Here is a 15467-nt window from a genome sequence, read left to right on the forward strand (position 1 = left end):
GGATTGGCAACAGGGGGACTATGAGTTTTGGGCACAAAATGCCCATCAAGTTAGAGCATGTTACGGTTGTGAGTCTGTCCTGGAATCTGGAGTGAGGGGGCCTTCCATCCAGTAGCCACTGATGCTGCACCTGCCGTGTTATCTGACACCTCTATCCACGCAGTCATCGGTGCCCCTCACAGAGAAGGGGGAGGGCATAAAGGCAGGAACACTCATCCCCAGCTGAGACCAGGCCTCCAGGGATGTGAGCACTTTTGTTTGTTCCTGAAGTCAGCATCTGAGTGGGAGGATGAATGGATAAGTCAGCAGATGTGTTGCGATGATTTACCATGCCTGTGCTCCCAGCAGCAGTCACCAGCCCAGGATTTTTCATGCACGTGACCTCATTTAAGTATTTATCATTTATTATGAGTTAAATATCCCAAACATACTGTAACCCCCCAAGGCTCCTCTATCCGTGGGATTCTCCAGGCAAGAATCCTGGAGTGGGTAGACATTCCCTTCTCCAGGGGATCTTCCCAGCCCAGGGATCGAACGTGGGTCTCCTGCACTGCAGGCAGATTCTTTACCATCTGAGCCACCAGGGAAGCCCCGTAGGGTTGATAAGCAGCCTCTAAGTCAGGACGTGGAGCCACGCTGGTCCGAGTCACGGCTCATGTGAGACCAGCCCTCCGCGTCCAGCAGTCTCCGTCCCTGTGTCCTGCCCTGTGATGCCCCGGCAGAGCATCCCGGCAGAACCCTTACTGCTGTTTCTTCCATCAGGGTAAGAGTGGATCGCCTGGATCACCGGGAGAGCCTGGCGCCCCAGGAAGCCCCGTGAGTACTGTCCCTTGGCTGCGGTGCAATCAGGGCAAGCTTTGGAAGGGTGTGTGGCTTACATCACCCTGTCTGGTCTCTGTTCCCAGAAGCCTCAGTGGGGAAACATGGTATTTGGATGGTGGGAATAGGCTGGAGGCAAGAGGATCCAGAAAGGACCTTTTTCATGTGATTACGCGCTTAACTCTGTGGTCTACAACCATAGGCATCCAGTGGGGGGGAGGAACTATTAAATAATTTTTTAAACATGTAATAAGAGTGCGAGTTAGTTGTTTGATGCCTTTAGAGGATGGAAGGACAGGGTCAGGCCCACGACCCTTCACATATGAGAGAGGGTAGGCATCGTGCACTGTGGGGCTGAATGTAACTCAGAGTTGGCTGAAGAGGATCCTCCTGCTGGTTGGGAGGTGGGAAAAGGGGAGAGCAAGAAGGAACAACGGGCAGGGAGTAGAAAAAGGGGCACCTTGAGCAGTGTCCTGATCCCTGGATAATGGATTCAGGATTTAGGGTTCAGGTCTGGTAGATGGTGAGACATGGTGGAGAAGACAGGTCTTTGATGATGCCTAGGGTTGGATAAGTCAACGCCTTTCCACTCCCACCCCAGCCTTTCAGTAGATTTAGTAGCTAAAATTAGCAACCCTCTTGAGATGGCCATCCTCATAGTTTGGTGCTCAAGCAGTAATTGCACGGGGCAATGGGCAGACCCATCTGGCCAGCTGACCGTTGTCACTGTGGAAATCAGGGTGAGCAGCCCATCCTGGTTTGCCAGGAACCCTCCTGGTGGTAGCACTGCAAATCCTGCCTCTTGGGAGAGCCATCATTCCCAGGCAGACCGGGCACCTGGGCGCCCTGTAGAGCCCCTGTTGGACCAGAGACAGCCGTGTAGGAACCATCGCGGGAGTCTTGTCACCCATGCTGAGACATCTCAGACAGGAAGGATTGCATCACGAGGCTGATCCACCCCCAGCGCAGAGCTGGCTGCAGAAGGGCTCACCCGCATTTGGTGGCTTCCCAGAAAGGTTGAAGCTGAAGGATTGCCACACACTTTGCCCCCAAAAGTGAGCCAAACCATGAGAATCGCTGACCGATTGGGAAGAGGAACTCCGCCTTTCCCGGGAGGTCACTTAGAGGGGCCCCATACCTGTCAAGCGTGGTGGCTTAGTAACTGAGTTGTGTCTGATTCTTAGGACCCCATGGACTGTAGCCCGCCAGGCTCCTCTGTCCATGGGATTTTTCCCAGGCAAAAATACTGCAGGGGGTTGCCATTTCCTTCTCCAGAGGATCTTCCCGACCCAGGGATCGAGCCTGCATCTCCCGCTTGGCAGTCAGGTTCTTTACTGACCGAGCCACCAGGGAACCCCACACCCATCAAGGTGTTTTGTTAAATGTTTGTCCCTTTGTGTTTCTGTTGCTTTGAATGGGAAGGCCGTTGACTATTCACAGGAAATTCTCCTCCTGTCCGCCGCCCATGGGTGGGATTCTCAGCACAGCTTCTCTCCCTAACCCCGCCCTTCCATTCCAGGAAAAGGGTTGTCTTTTCTTTTGTTCACATGCCAGGCCTGCAGAATACAGAGGGCTACGAGATTTCTGAACCTTCTTGAGTTGGCCCTTGACCTTGAAGAGTGACTGCCCCGTTTTCCCTCCGCAGGGCCAGAAGGGAACCAAAGGAGAAAACGGCAGCCCAGGGCTCCCGGGCTTCCTGGGTCCTCGGGGGCCTCAGGTGAGCATGGACCCTGTCGGGATCTCCTTGGCAGGACCCTTGATTATTGTCGTTGCTCGAGACGACTCGAGCGAAAGTGTCTGTTTTAAAGGCACTCGTGTTATGTGCAACGTGCTGATGCAGCTGTGCAGCTAACTGATACTTGTTCTGTGTTGTAGGGGGAGCCAGGCGAGAAAGGAGTCCCAGGCAAGGAGGCAAGTGCCGCACCCCTGTTCTCCTGGGACCCTTACCTGTGGGAGACACGGGGCCACCTCATTGGCGGGTGGTGCATGCTGTCTCACGGGGTCCTTCGGCTTAGCAGGGCGCCCACACTAGATGCTGTATTCTGCCGTCACTGTCCTGAAATCCGAGCGCCTTCTTTCATTTTATTTTTTAATATTTGTTTATCTGGCTGACCTAGTCTTAGTTACAGCACGTGGGATCTTTGATTCCATAGCTGCAGCATGTGGCATCCAGTTCCCTGACCAGGTATCAAACCCAAGACCCCAGCATTGGGAGCTCAGCGTCTTAGCCACTAGACCACCAGGGAGGTCCCCCTAGTGCTTTCTCAACAAAAGTCTGTGTTTTCACTCTGCGTGGGAGCCGGTCCTGGGGTCCCATCTTGATATATCTCTCCCTTATCACTCTCTGCACCCAGCCCATCAGCAAGTCCTGTTCATTGACAAGACGTGTCCGTTCTGACTTCCCAGTACCTCTCAGCTCTGTCCAGCCCTCTCCCATCTCTCCCGCTAAGAGACCTGACTGGGACCATCGTCAGCTCTCACCTGGGCATTTGCAGGGACCTCCTAACTGACTTCTTATGTCCAGCTTTGCTCCCCATGGTCCTTCCCCACCCAGCAGCATGATGTCAGTTTCCAGCTCAAGCCGCAGCTCTGTCCTCCCCTCACTCCATCAGCAGAGAAGCTCCGGCCCTGGTCAGGATGAGCAGGGGCAGGGGTGAGAAGGGGTAGGGGAGACAGGTAAAGGCTTTTGGAAAAGATCGCTTGGCACATGTGAAGCACTGGGGAGAAAATGTGGCATGTTTCAGGAACTGCCAGGCGAGGGTGATGGGTGTATAAGAGAGGGGGTTATGACCAGGCAAGAGCAGGACTCTTGGAGGACCCCCTGTCCTCCACAGGCAGCAAGGACTAAGAAGAGCAGAGATGCCCCTGGTGAAGTAACTGCCCTCCTTTGCTTTCATTGCAGGGGGTGCCTGGGAAGCCAGGAGAGCCAGGACTCAGAGGAGAAAGGGTGAGTGGGACACGTGGTCACGTGCAGGCGACCTTCCCGGGGGCAAGGGGCCTGTGTCCAGGGCTTTAGGAAGCTGCCCACCCGGGGAACAGCTTGCGGGGGCTTCCCTGTTCTCTTTCCCCCTGCAAAAGTCATGAGCCCACAGCAGGAGGTTTTTCCCCTTGTTGGGGTTTTGTTGTGGTTTTCATGGTTGTTATTTTAAGGAGTAAAATCATTGCAATTACACATTCAGAGACAAGCATGCCCAGACTTTGACAAATCTCCCCGTCTCCTCCCCGTGTGCGAAAGCCTGTGCATGACATGCTTGGAGCCCGAAGTGCCAATTTGCCAAGAACCAGCTTTGTCCCTGGAGGTGACAAGGGAACAGATTTTCCCATAATGAATCGTCTTGGCGCTGTGCTCAGAAAGCTTTTCTTTACATTGCATTCCTCCAAAAAAAAAAAAAAACAGCAGGGTAAAAAATCAATTCTGTTTTGGAAGAAACACTGGTGGGGGGAGGGGGCGTTCTCTCACCCATAACAACCGCTGTTCCCTCCAGAGAAATTAAACAGTCCTTCACGTGGCCGGCTGTCACAGGGTCCTGCTGCTGCCTGACACGGAAGGCACTGCCACCCCATACCCACCCTGGGTTTTTTTCCGTGGTCCCACAAAGAGTTTATCTCTGCTTTCCTTGCAAGTTGGACAGGTGTGGACTGGTTTCCCCCGCAGACCAGAGAGAAATGGAAGCCGAGAGGTCAGAGATTCTCACCCCACCTCGATCTCTCACCCTTCTCCTTCCCAGTGACTGTGATTCTCATGGTTGTTGGCCCCTGAGGATGGACCCAGGGGCTGGGGCTGTGGCCACAAAGACAGTGAGGGTCCTACCAGCCGGAGCTGTCACATGCTGGAGTTTTGGTTGGGAGCCAGGGAATTCAGACCATGAACCTTCTCTAATACTTAATCAATAGAAGCTTCTCTAATACCCAGTCAATAAAGGAAGTTGCCTTCCCCCATTAAGTGGTTTCGTGGAAGATTGCCAGACAGCGGTCAGGCTCCTCACACCTTCCGCTCTGGAACATTTGAAATATGGGACAGGTCCTCTCACTGCAGACGGATGTAGAGACGTGGAATAAATAGGAAACGCTGTACCACAGGCCTTGGCACTGAGATGCATGAAAGGGACCCTTCCAGATCCCCACACTGGAGACCACCCATGGATGACAACGCCCCCATAAAACCCATCACGTGGGAGAAATTTAGGAGACCCTCCTCAGATCTGGCTGCATTTATTTTTTACCTCACTGTTCTTGCTGTTTCTGTTGAACAGTGATACAGGTAAACAATGTAAATTGAAAAGGAAACAAGTGAGTGGAGTGCAGCCTAGGTGCCCATCCAGCCCGCTTTTCTTGGGGCCGTCACTATACACTTGCCTGTATCTTTCTGGAACCCTTGCGCTCAGAACCAGGTGGGCGTGCACGTGTAAATATGCACGTAGCTTTTATGTAAACCCCCAGAACCTATCAGACTTTCTCCACCACTCTTTATGCTTTTCCACATAAGCATGTATGTGGCAGCTGGTTTCATCACCGCGCTGGCCTTCTCTGCTGGGAGGAGACGAGACTGGGATCTGAAAGTCAGAGTCGGCGTCTCGTCCCCTCCAGACCTCCTGCGTGACATCGGGGTGCAGCTTTGTCCGTCTGGGTCCCGAGTCCTGTCTGCGCCAGCGTGGCGTCATGGGCCTGTAGGACTGAAGTCTCCTCTCCCGGACTGAGGACGTGGGGCCGGGGGTCCCTCCTGCAGCCTGGGGCATGTCCGGCCTGGGGGTGCCTTCTAAGCCTTTGCTCACTGACGCTCTTCTTGCCTCCTCTAGGGAGATCCTGGCATCAAAGGTGACAAAGGCCCTCCCGGTGGAAAGGGCCAGCCTGGTGACCCTGGGATCCCAGGCCACAAGGGTTACACAGGCCTCATGGGCCCCCAGGGGCCACCTGGGGAGAATGGGCCAGCCGGTCCCCCGGGGCCTCCGGGCCAGCCAGGATTTCCAGGGTTAAGGGTAAGCGTGCGGGCAATGCCTCAAACTTGAGGCTCCTTGGGGTCTCAGGGGAAGCCAGAGAGGTGTGTGGGCTCCAGAGGGGCCAGGTTGCAGGTACTGGTGACCTGTGTGAGCCAGGGCTGACCCCTGCTTGTCCTCTGTGAGGCTGCCCTCCCATCCCTCCCAAAAGGGATGAGGATGCCTCTCTCCCAACAGGCTGGCTGTGATGGTTAAGTGAAATGATGCACATGGCTTATAAAGGGCTTGAGGATAGAGTCCCTCTGTCCCCGTGGTCCAGGCTTCACTCCTGGGTGGTGATGCTCTTTGCCCAGGACTCTGTGCAGCAGGGAGTCGAGAAGATGCAGAGGGTCCCAGTGACCTGAGCTTCCCCATGAGGATGGCTCCCTCCCCGTCCATCCGGAGCCCGGCTCTAGTCTCCCTCCTGTCTGCTGTCTGGGGTGCTTGGTCTTCCCTCTGGGTCTAGCTTTCCCCAAAAGGAAAAGCTTGTTGAGAGCAGTTTGTTTTTTCTCTGAACACAGTATTTCTTGTGGCCGAGCTCTTAACGTGACACAGTCTTGCAACACAGGGACAGGCTGGCTGTAGTGTGTCGGGGAGAGCTTGGTGGGCCGGTCCCTGGGGGCTGGTTGCCAGGCCCATGTGACCTCCCCACCCCGGCTCTGCAGCCTGCGTGGTCCTCAGGGGCCCCTCCTGTGGCCCGCCTGCCCTGAGGCTCTGGCCCTGTCCCCGCGGGGCTCTGCGGTCAGCCTGGCTTTCACCCCCCTGGAGAGGCCGGGCAGCCAGGTGCTGTCCCTCAGCCAGGTGTGGGTGCTGGCGGACTCAGTGGGCTTCCAGAGCGCCCCTACCCACCGAGTCTTTGCCGGGTGTCCTGCTGCTCTGGGTAGTAATGGGAATTCTGGGAGTAAGATGAAAGGTCATTGGCCAGAAAGGAAAAAGGGAAATAAGACCGTAAGCCCGATGCTGGGGCTGCAGCAATGAGCACAGTAAGCCCCTCCACCCTTGGGAGTGGACACCTCCCTGAAGGGCTCTGACCACCAGGGAGGAGCCCAGCATGGCATGAGGTCTGCTCTCACGGATCCCTCTAAGAGCTGCATATCGCCGTGGGGGCCTGGAGGTAGGGCTCTGCTCCGCTGACCGCTCATTGTTTGTGTGAGCAGACACCATGCGGGGCCAGTGGGGCAGGCCAGACACCAGAGCCGCCAAGTGGCCAGTGGGAGGAGAGCAAGCCCGAGATAGCGTGGGGCAGCCTGCGAGCTGGCCCTGCAGGTTGGGGGACTTCAGCCCAGAGAGACTCAGAGCCAGGCCTCCCGGGTCCAGGGCTGGGGAGGGGGTTTGTGCAGGAAGGAGAGGGAGCAAGGGCTTCAGGGAGAAAGGCATCCAGGTCCCCACGCAAGACGCAGTGATACTGCCTGCGTGGCGGGGGGTGGGGAGACGGTTCTAGGTGTTAAAGGGATTGGACTCGGGAGCTGTGGTCTGCGTGGCTGTGGCCGTCTTGGTTTCCTGAGCGCTCTGGGTCTCGGGAGGCAGGCGGTCCTGGGAAGGTGAGTAACTCCGCCTTCCCTCCCTCCTCCCAGGGCGAGTCTCCATCCATGGACGTCCTGCGGCGGCTCATCCAAGAGGAACTGGAGAAACAGCTGGAAAGTGAGTCTCTGGCTTTTTCACAGCATCGGGTCCTAGATGCTGTGTGAGCCTGGGCGGTAGTCCGTTTGCTCTGCCTTCGGGACCTCTGCAGCCTGGCTCGGGAAAGGCAGCCTCCGGGCAGCTCTTGCAGAAGTCAGCACAGAGGTGCATCTTGCGGATTCCCACCAGCCTCTTCTGACACAGATCCCACTCCCAGCCGCTCTTTGGGGACGCTTGAGTTGTGGCTGCTTGATTACCTCCAGGAAGGGGAGCTCACCACCTGCAGAACCAGCCTTGCAATGAGCACTTATCCGTGCCTTCAGTTGTTTATCTAATCAACAAGGAGCTCTGGCAGGCCTGTGACGGCTCTTGTAGAACTCAGCCCAGAACAGGAGACAGAGACAGACAAGGTGACTTCGGTATTTAGTGTGACATGGAGGACACGGAAGAAGACAGGGAAAGTACCTCAGATAGCTCAGAGGGTGGGGAGCAGGTGAGGGAAGGCTTCCTGGAGGAGGGGCCATGGGAGCTAAAACCAAGTACCAGACCCCAGACCTTAGACACAGCATGTGCAGAGACCCTAATGGGAGCTGGGACACACTGTGCTTTCAAGGAACTAGAATCCTTGTAATTCTCCTGTATAGGATTTACTGTGAAATCCCAGTCTTGCATGGGCCCCATACAGAGGTGCTCAGGAAGGGAGGGATGGGGAGGTAATAGTCATAGTACCAGCTTGTAGGGCCAGCCCCACATCAGGTGGAGTTCTCAGAACCCACACGTGTTTACTGGCATAAGGAAGCCTCTGTGAGCTCTTGAGCCATGGATGAGGGTCAAATCAGAGATGCTAAGTAACCTGCCCAAGGCTGCAGAGCTGGTGAGTGTCTGACCAGGGTTCGCATGCAGGCAGTCGGACTGCAGAGTCCAGGCTCTTAGCCACTGTATCCTCTCCCATCTCACCTCTGCCTTCCCTCTGTGTTGGAAACTGTTAGGAGAAGAAAGTCGCAGACCCCTCTGGGCTAGGGAAGATCAGAAGCCCGCCATCATTCCCAGGCATGGGTGGGCAAAGGGGAAGGGCATGTTTATTCATGTGGTCAGGTCTCAGACAGTGAAATTTTCCTCCTGGCACATTCGCGACCCTGCACTGGGTCTGTGGACGCAGCATGGAACACGATGACTCTCTCACTGCCCTCGTCGGGTGTCCAGGCGAGTGAGCGTGGTCCCTCTCCCTGCCCAGGAGAACCAGAGACCGTTCCCTGGAGAGGACAGCACAGAGCTGGGCTGGTGGTAAGGAGGGTGAAGAACGGAAGGATCTCAGAGGCTGGAACGGTGACTCCCGCCAGGCGGGGCGGTCCCGAGGTCTCCCGTGTTCGAGCATCCCCATCTCCAGCCTTTCTTCTGGGTGTTAGATTTGTCGGGCACACGAGGAGTTTCTTGCCCCTGGGCAGAGCTGTGTCCTGTTTTGAATGAGTTCAGACAGAGCAACTGCTGAGCTGAGTCCTTTCTTCTAAACAATCTTGGGAGGAGGAAGCATCAGAAGCATCTGCTCCACGTTCAAGATGAGAGTGTCCGGGCTGTGAGCCCAGCCCCTGTGTGCCCGGGTCTGTGGTGCACGCCCCTCCCACTTCCTCAAGTGGGAGGGTGGGGAAGGGGCTGCTTGGGAGCCCCCCACCGGGCTGTCAGAAGACCCGACTCTGCTTCGGTTTTACCACCGAGACCCAGGAGGGCGTCAGCACTGCCTCTCTGGGCTGGTCACGCCCCCTGCCAGGTGAAGGGCTTGGCCTGATTGTCTGGAAAACAAAGGAAGAGCCCCCGGAGGCCCTGGGGTGGGCTGTGTATTCCCAGTGCAGTAGGAAGGTGTGGAGGCCAGCGACTGGACCTCTGGGGTTTGGAATCAGCCTGCGATCTTCACACACCTAAGGATCATTAATGACATCACGTCCAGCCCTTCATTTATAGATGAGGAATTCCACACTTAGGAGAAGTCCCTAAGTTGCTCTGTGTAAGCCACTGAAGTCTCAGCCTCCCCCACTGGCCTCAGTTTCCCCACCCTGAGAGTTGCAACAGTTTCTGCTGCTGCTGTCATTGCTGCCTCGAGGGGAACAGCGACATCCACGCACCACTTAGGTCTCATGCCGGGGCTAAGATGCCTCGTGATGCCTCGTCTCATCGGCTCCATCCTCCCACCAGCCCAGTGGGTTCAGACTTGTTTCATTGCCCCCGTTTTGCAGAAAAGGCAGCAAAGGCTAAGAGAGGTCAGGTGGCTTGCCCAGGGCCACGCCGCCGTCAGTGGTGGCACTGGGACCCCAGCCCAGCCGCCTGGCTCCGGAGCAGCATCCACACGGACATTCGCCCTGCAGCGCGCTCTTGGTGTGTCTCTGTCGCTGCTGTTTCCCAGCTCTTACTGCCTCGAGCTTTGCAGTGTGCTGCTGGCCCGTCTTTGGTCCTTTATCCCTTCTTCATGAAACAGCTCTCTGTTTTTCTTACTCCACAGCCAAACTCGCCTACCTCCTGGCCCAGATGCCCTCTGCGCACACCAAGTCCTCTCAAGGCAGACCCGGACCCCCAGGGCCTCCTGGAAAAGATGGACTTCCAGGTCGGGCAGGCCCCGTGGGGGAGCCAGGAAGGCCAGGGCAGGGAGGTCTGGAGGGACCCTCTGGCCCCGTAGGTCCCAAAGGTGAGTGAGGAGCTGGGAAGAGGTGCTTCGTAGAGAAGGACCCAGCGTGCACAGCACACGCTCCGTTGAATATGCAGGAGTCCGCCCGTTCCCCGCCCCCGCAGCCTGCTAACACCCTGCGTGTTGACATCGTGCCATTTCTTCATCTGCCTAAGAGGGTTTCATACTTGATGTTTTTGCAAAATGATGCTTCTGCCAGGAGGAGCGAGTCTGTTTCCTCCTCCCATCTTGGCTGGTCTCCGTCTCCACTGCCCATGGTCCGGGGAGTACGCAGGATGTCTCCTCTTTCCCCTTTCAAGAAGTCACTGAGGAATAAGGCATTTACTCTCCAGGCAAACAGGCATTAGATGCCCGCTGTACATGGGCTTCCCTGGTGACTCAGGAAAGAATCCGCCTGCAGTGGAGGAGACCAGGGTTTGGTCCCTGGGTTGGGAAGATCCCCTGGAGAAGGGAACGCCAACCCATTCCAGTATTCTGGCCTGGAGAACTCCATGGATGGAGGAGCCTGGCGAGCAACAGTCCGTGGGGTTGCAAAGACTCTGACATGACTGAGCAACTAACACTGTTCCATGGGAATAAAGTGGTTTGAGCTAAAGCTGGACGTGGCTGCCAGCTCTCCATCTCACAGGGACATACCTGACCTGGACGTGGCTGTGCTGGACACAGCGAGCCTCTCCTGCAAGGCACAGTGCCTGGCGCCATCAACAGCGCCCCGTGCATGGAGGAAGGCATTGTCTTTGCAGGCAGACAGATGTGGAAGGGCGGGGAAGGACCTGGCCCCAAATTCAGCAGCCTGGCTGTTCACCCCTTCTGTCCGGCGAGGAATAAGCACGGGGGAGGGGAGAGGCAGTGCTGTCGTCTCAGCTGCCACATCTCTCTCCTTCACCCTTCCATTCCTTAATCTGTTTTGGCAGGGGTGCACCCTGGGATCTTAGTTTCCCGACCAGGGATTATTGAACCCACACCCTAGGGAGTGAAAGTGCAGAGTCCTAACCACTGCACTGCTCGGAAAGTCCCCCTTAATTCTTCGTTCACTGAGAAACATCACTTTGTAATGTTTCTCCTTCTGAACTTTTTTAAAGTTTGCATCCAAGTCTGTCTTCTGTTGGTTCATGAAACAAAATATACTAACTAAAAGCCAATAAGAGAGCATAAAGCATAGAAAAGTCAGACTGTGACAGAAGACAGACCAAATGTAGTAACCGTAACAATAGATAAGAATGGCCTGAAATCTCCATGAGTGGGCAGAATCTCCATGTGGATTAGAAAAGAAAACCTTATATACTACATAAGGGAGATATTCTGGAGACAGCGTATCAAAGAAAAGGAATGATGGGAAAAAAAGCTGAGAGTTTAATCAAGTTTGTATAGTATTAACCCCAACTCCTCCCTGGTCTCAGATATCCTCCTGAGGGAATGAACCCTCTTTCTTCTGAACATGTTAGAGTTTTACATTCCTGTGATGGTTAACACTTATACCTGATTGTGCTTCATATTAGAATGTTCTTTGTGTCCTGTGTCGTCTGTCTTAGAATTCACGCTTCTCGAGAGTAGGGCTGCGTCTTGCGTATACTCAGGTTTGTTTGTCACCCAGCCCGTCCTAGACAGAGGCTCAGATGGAATGCTTTGTGAACACGGGAACATGTAGGCATGTGTCAGTGGGTGTGTGTGGACATATGTGTTTGTGTAGGAGAGAGTGTGGACATTTGGGTGTCTGTGTTTGACGTGTTTATGATGTATACATATTTGTATAATATATGTGTGAATGTACATATGTGCCTGTATCATTGGGCAGTTATCACACTTGAGTGAATGTTTACGTGTACATATGTGTGTTTGAGCAAATGTTTTGGAGGGGGTGTCTGTTTTGGTGTTCACATGGGCATATTTCTGAGTGCAAGTGTGTGCTTGAGTGTGAGTGTGCATGAATGAGTGTGTGAACAGGAGCGAGGCGTCTGACACAGTGCTGGCCTTGCCCCCAGCCCCGTGGTGAGTCTCCACCATCAGAAGTGCGTGTTTTTCTCACCAGGTGAACGAGGAGCCAAAGGTGACCCGGGCACACCTGGAGTTGGCCTCCGAGGCGAGATGGGACCCCCCGGGATCCCAGGTGGGAGAGGCTGGGCTGGAGTCTGGGGCAGGGGAGGGGCCAGGCCCCAGGGTGTCTGATGCAAAGAGCAGCCATCTGCCTGCACGGTGTCCACGGGGACCATTCTCATCTCTCCAGGCAGGGCGCCCAAACCATGGGGTGTTTGCTCTGAGCCTGAGGCATCCTCAGCTCGCTACTGAATGAAAATAGTGACATCAGGGCTCGTGTGTGCTCCGGAAGGAAGGTGATCCACCATCTCTTTCTTTTGCTCCTTGGTCCAGGTCAGCCCGGGGAACCCGGCTATGCTAAAGATGGACTTCCCGGGAGTCCCGGGCCTCAAGGAGAGACAGGACCGGCTGGACACCCCGGCCCCCCGGGTCCCCCTGGCCCCCCAGGCCAGTGCGACCCCTCGCAGTGTGCCTACTTCGCCAGCCTTGCTGCTGCTCGACCCGGTAACGTGAAGGGCCCCTAGAAGATGCCGGAATGCCAGGAGACGCTGGTGGATTTCTGAAACTTGAACGCACAGCCCGATGGGAAGCCAGAGGTCTTGAGACATTTCAGCCATGTGGTTTTTGTTTTTCTTTCTTTCTTTTATCATGTTTTTTTTTTTTTTGCCTTGTTTTTCTTAAGAGACCTCAACATTATTAAAACCAACAGATGCTGCCGGTCGGTCAGATTATAATATTATTATTGTTTATTATTATTGTTATTTCATATGGTAATGCTTTTTGAGTTTTTCCCCTCTGCTCCAAAGTTGGGGAAACCTGATTCATGAGGCAGAGAACATTTCTTGTTCTCCTGATGGCCCCCGATTGAAGTGTAGCTGCCAATTCTAAGGAAACTCTCGGTGCTATGAAACCCTGACCGGACACTTGCCAAACTTACCTCTTTCCTCAAAAGGAAACTTTAAGAAAATGAGGACAATGGGCTTCTATTCTTGGTTGTGCCCAGAGGTGGCCCAGGGAGAGATTAGCTGACAGCCGCTGCTTCCCAGGAGAAGTAAGTGAAGCAGAAAGAGGAGGAAGGTGCAAACACGAAGCGCAGCCTCTGCTCTGCATGGCGGGTGCACGCAGCAGTGGGCAGGTCCGTCCTCTGGGAGCGGCTCAGCACCTCCAGGTCCCAAGCCTGCAGAAGGGAGACTCTGCACACGGCTGGAGGCCACTTCCTGGAATCTCGCAGAGTCTGCACCAAAAATGTGGGAGCTGACACAGAAAAAGATGCCCCTGTGTGTTCACTTGGCTTCTGAGCCATGGATAGGCTCCTCCGTGCCCCTCTGTTGGTTTCACCCACTTTCATTTTGAAATAAGAGGGTCCAGAGACCACTCCTGTGTGTCTGATGCCAGGCAGTTGGCTGGGGTGCTGGCCAGAGGCGGGAAGCATGTGTCTCCAGCTCTGGCGTTGAGTGTATGTTTGTGAATGACTCGCCCAGCTCAACAGGTGCTCAATAAATCTGAGTTTCCTTTTCTTTTGCTTTCCGTGATGGTTCCTTCCTTATCACCAGCATCTGCCCCCCTGTGGACCCCTTGAGGCCAGGGAAGCGTCATTTTCCCTGGGGAGCACAGAACAAGCCACCATTCAGGCCATGTGCTCAGTGCGTGTGTGTGTGAGCAAGAGTATGTCACTTGGCCCTTTCCTGGACCCTGAGCCAGGGCAACTCCTAGGGGTGCAGACCCTGCAGCCTCAGGGGGACAGGCCTCCCCACTTGCTCACAGCAGATGAGGGTGGGCATGAAGGATCCAGGCCTACAGCTCTGTTTGGGGGCAGCTTGGGGGCCATTTCCAGCCCCCTGGCCGAGGACCACCATCGTGATGGGCGCCATCATCCATCATCACCTGATACCACCCTGGGGCCGGTGCAGTGAGAGTGCAGACCACGGTAGGAGTCACCCCATGACCCCACCCTGACCTAACACCCACCCCTGGCCTCACACCCACACCCGGCCGCACACCCGCACCCGGCCTCACACCCACACCCGGCCGCACACCCGCACCCGGCCCCATATCCACAACCCTGGCCTCACACCCAGATGCCTGGCCTCACACCCGCACCGCCAGTCTCACACATGCACCCGACCTCACATCTGCACCTGGCCTTACAACCATGCCCCTGGCCTCACACCCGAACCCTGGCCTCACACCTGTGGGGCAGCTCTGAGAGCCCGCTGGCTTCGGAGTCACCTAACGCGTGGATGAAGCCCCAGCGTGTGAGTGAGGGAAGAAGAAGTCACTTCCGTTAGTTCTAAACTGAAATGGATAGAAACCCCGGGTGCTTGGAGGGTGGGACAGAAAGTTCCAGATCGTAGACACACCAGCAGAGTCAGGAGAACTTCCAACAGACCTTTGTTTCAATACCTGCTGTGCACGGGCAATGGGGCCTCACACGAGCTATCACGAGCTGCTTCCACCTGGAAACAGAGCAGACGCCACAGCGCATGGCCAGAGGGGCCGGGACAGACCACAGTGGGCTCCCGGGTCATAGTTTTCGTCTCCAAGACGGGACCTGCCTGGGGCCACGAGCGGCGGTGCGGGCACTGGCCCCAGATCGTGCGTGTTCCGCTGCTCAGTCGTGTCTGACCCTTTGACCCCGTGGCCTGTAGCCCTCCAGGCTCTTCTGTCCATGGGATTCTCCAGGCAGGAATACTGGAGTGAGTTGCCATTTCCTCCTCCAGGGGATCTTCCCGACCCAGGGACAGAGCCCGCGTCTTCTGCATTGCAGGTGGATTCTTTACCTACTGAGCTACCTGGGATGTCAGATCTCAAGACCTCCAAAGATGAGATGCTTCCTCCTCAGAGTCTGAGGATGCTCCACTGTGTTTGGAAGGGACAGAGAGTGTGAATAAGTGGTCCGGATAATTAGGTCCCAGCCTGCTGTCTCTGGTGTTTTCCAACCAACCCTCAAATTTCTGCCTGCTGATGGCTGCAGCCCAAGGACCCATCTCCGTGAGCTTCTGTTCTTTTCTTGGAATGCCCTGAGGGAGGTGCAGGAGAGTTGGTTCTGATCCCCAGAAGGAAGAGTTATCTAAATATCTAGCCTCGTTTAGATATTTGATACATGATGACAGACCAGGGGCTCCCCAGAGACCCCCCAGAACCTGGGCTTCTCCTATGAAGAACCAGTAATAAAAGCTCACCTCTCTTCCAGCCAGAGGTGGGCAGCAAGCAGGAGTGGATTCAGCCACACTGGTCTCAGCTTGGAAACATTCTGTCCTCTGCTTAGGGCACAACAGTGATTGTTACTGGAGGCATGTTGGAAGCTTCCCGATCAGCGGCCTTTCTCTTCTGGGAGCCAGGATTTG

At 55.4% G+C, this 15467-nt stretch overlaps 1 protein-coding gene across 1 annotated transcript in view; it reads left to right on the plus strand.

The window, feature by feature from the left end:
* The window catches only part of COL22A1 (collagen type XXII alpha 1 chain), a 201486-nt gene extending 188778 nt beyond the window's left edge, over positions 1-12708 (plus strand). Inside the window, exons 55-63 of the mRNA XM_052651665.1 lie at positions 763-816; positions 2465-2536; positions 2695-2730; positions 3722-3766; positions 5616-5795; positions 7367-7433; positions 9904-10086; positions 12116-12193; positions 12454-12708. Of these exons, the coding sequence (XP_052507625.1) occupies positions 763-816; positions 2465-2536; positions 2695-2730; positions 3722-3766; positions 5616-5795; positions 7367-7433; positions 9904-10086; positions 12116-12193; positions 12454-12644 (906 nt within the window). The 3' untranslated portion in view covers positions 12645-12708. The remainder of the gene's footprint in view (positions 1-762; positions 817-2464; positions 2537-2694; positions 2731-3721; positions 3767-5615; positions 5796-7366; positions 7434-9903; positions 10087-12115; positions 12194-12453) is intronic.
* The last annotated feature ends 2759 nt before the right edge of the window (positions 12709-15467 follow it).

The sequence above is a fragment of the Budorcas taxicolor genome, chromosome 14, assembly GCF_023091745.1.
Source record: "Budorcas taxicolor isolate Tak-1 chromosome 14, Takin1.1, whole genome shotgun sequence".
Lineage (NCBI taxonomy): Eukaryota > Metazoa > Chordata > Mammalia > Artiodactyla > Bovidae > Budorcas > Budorcas taxicolor.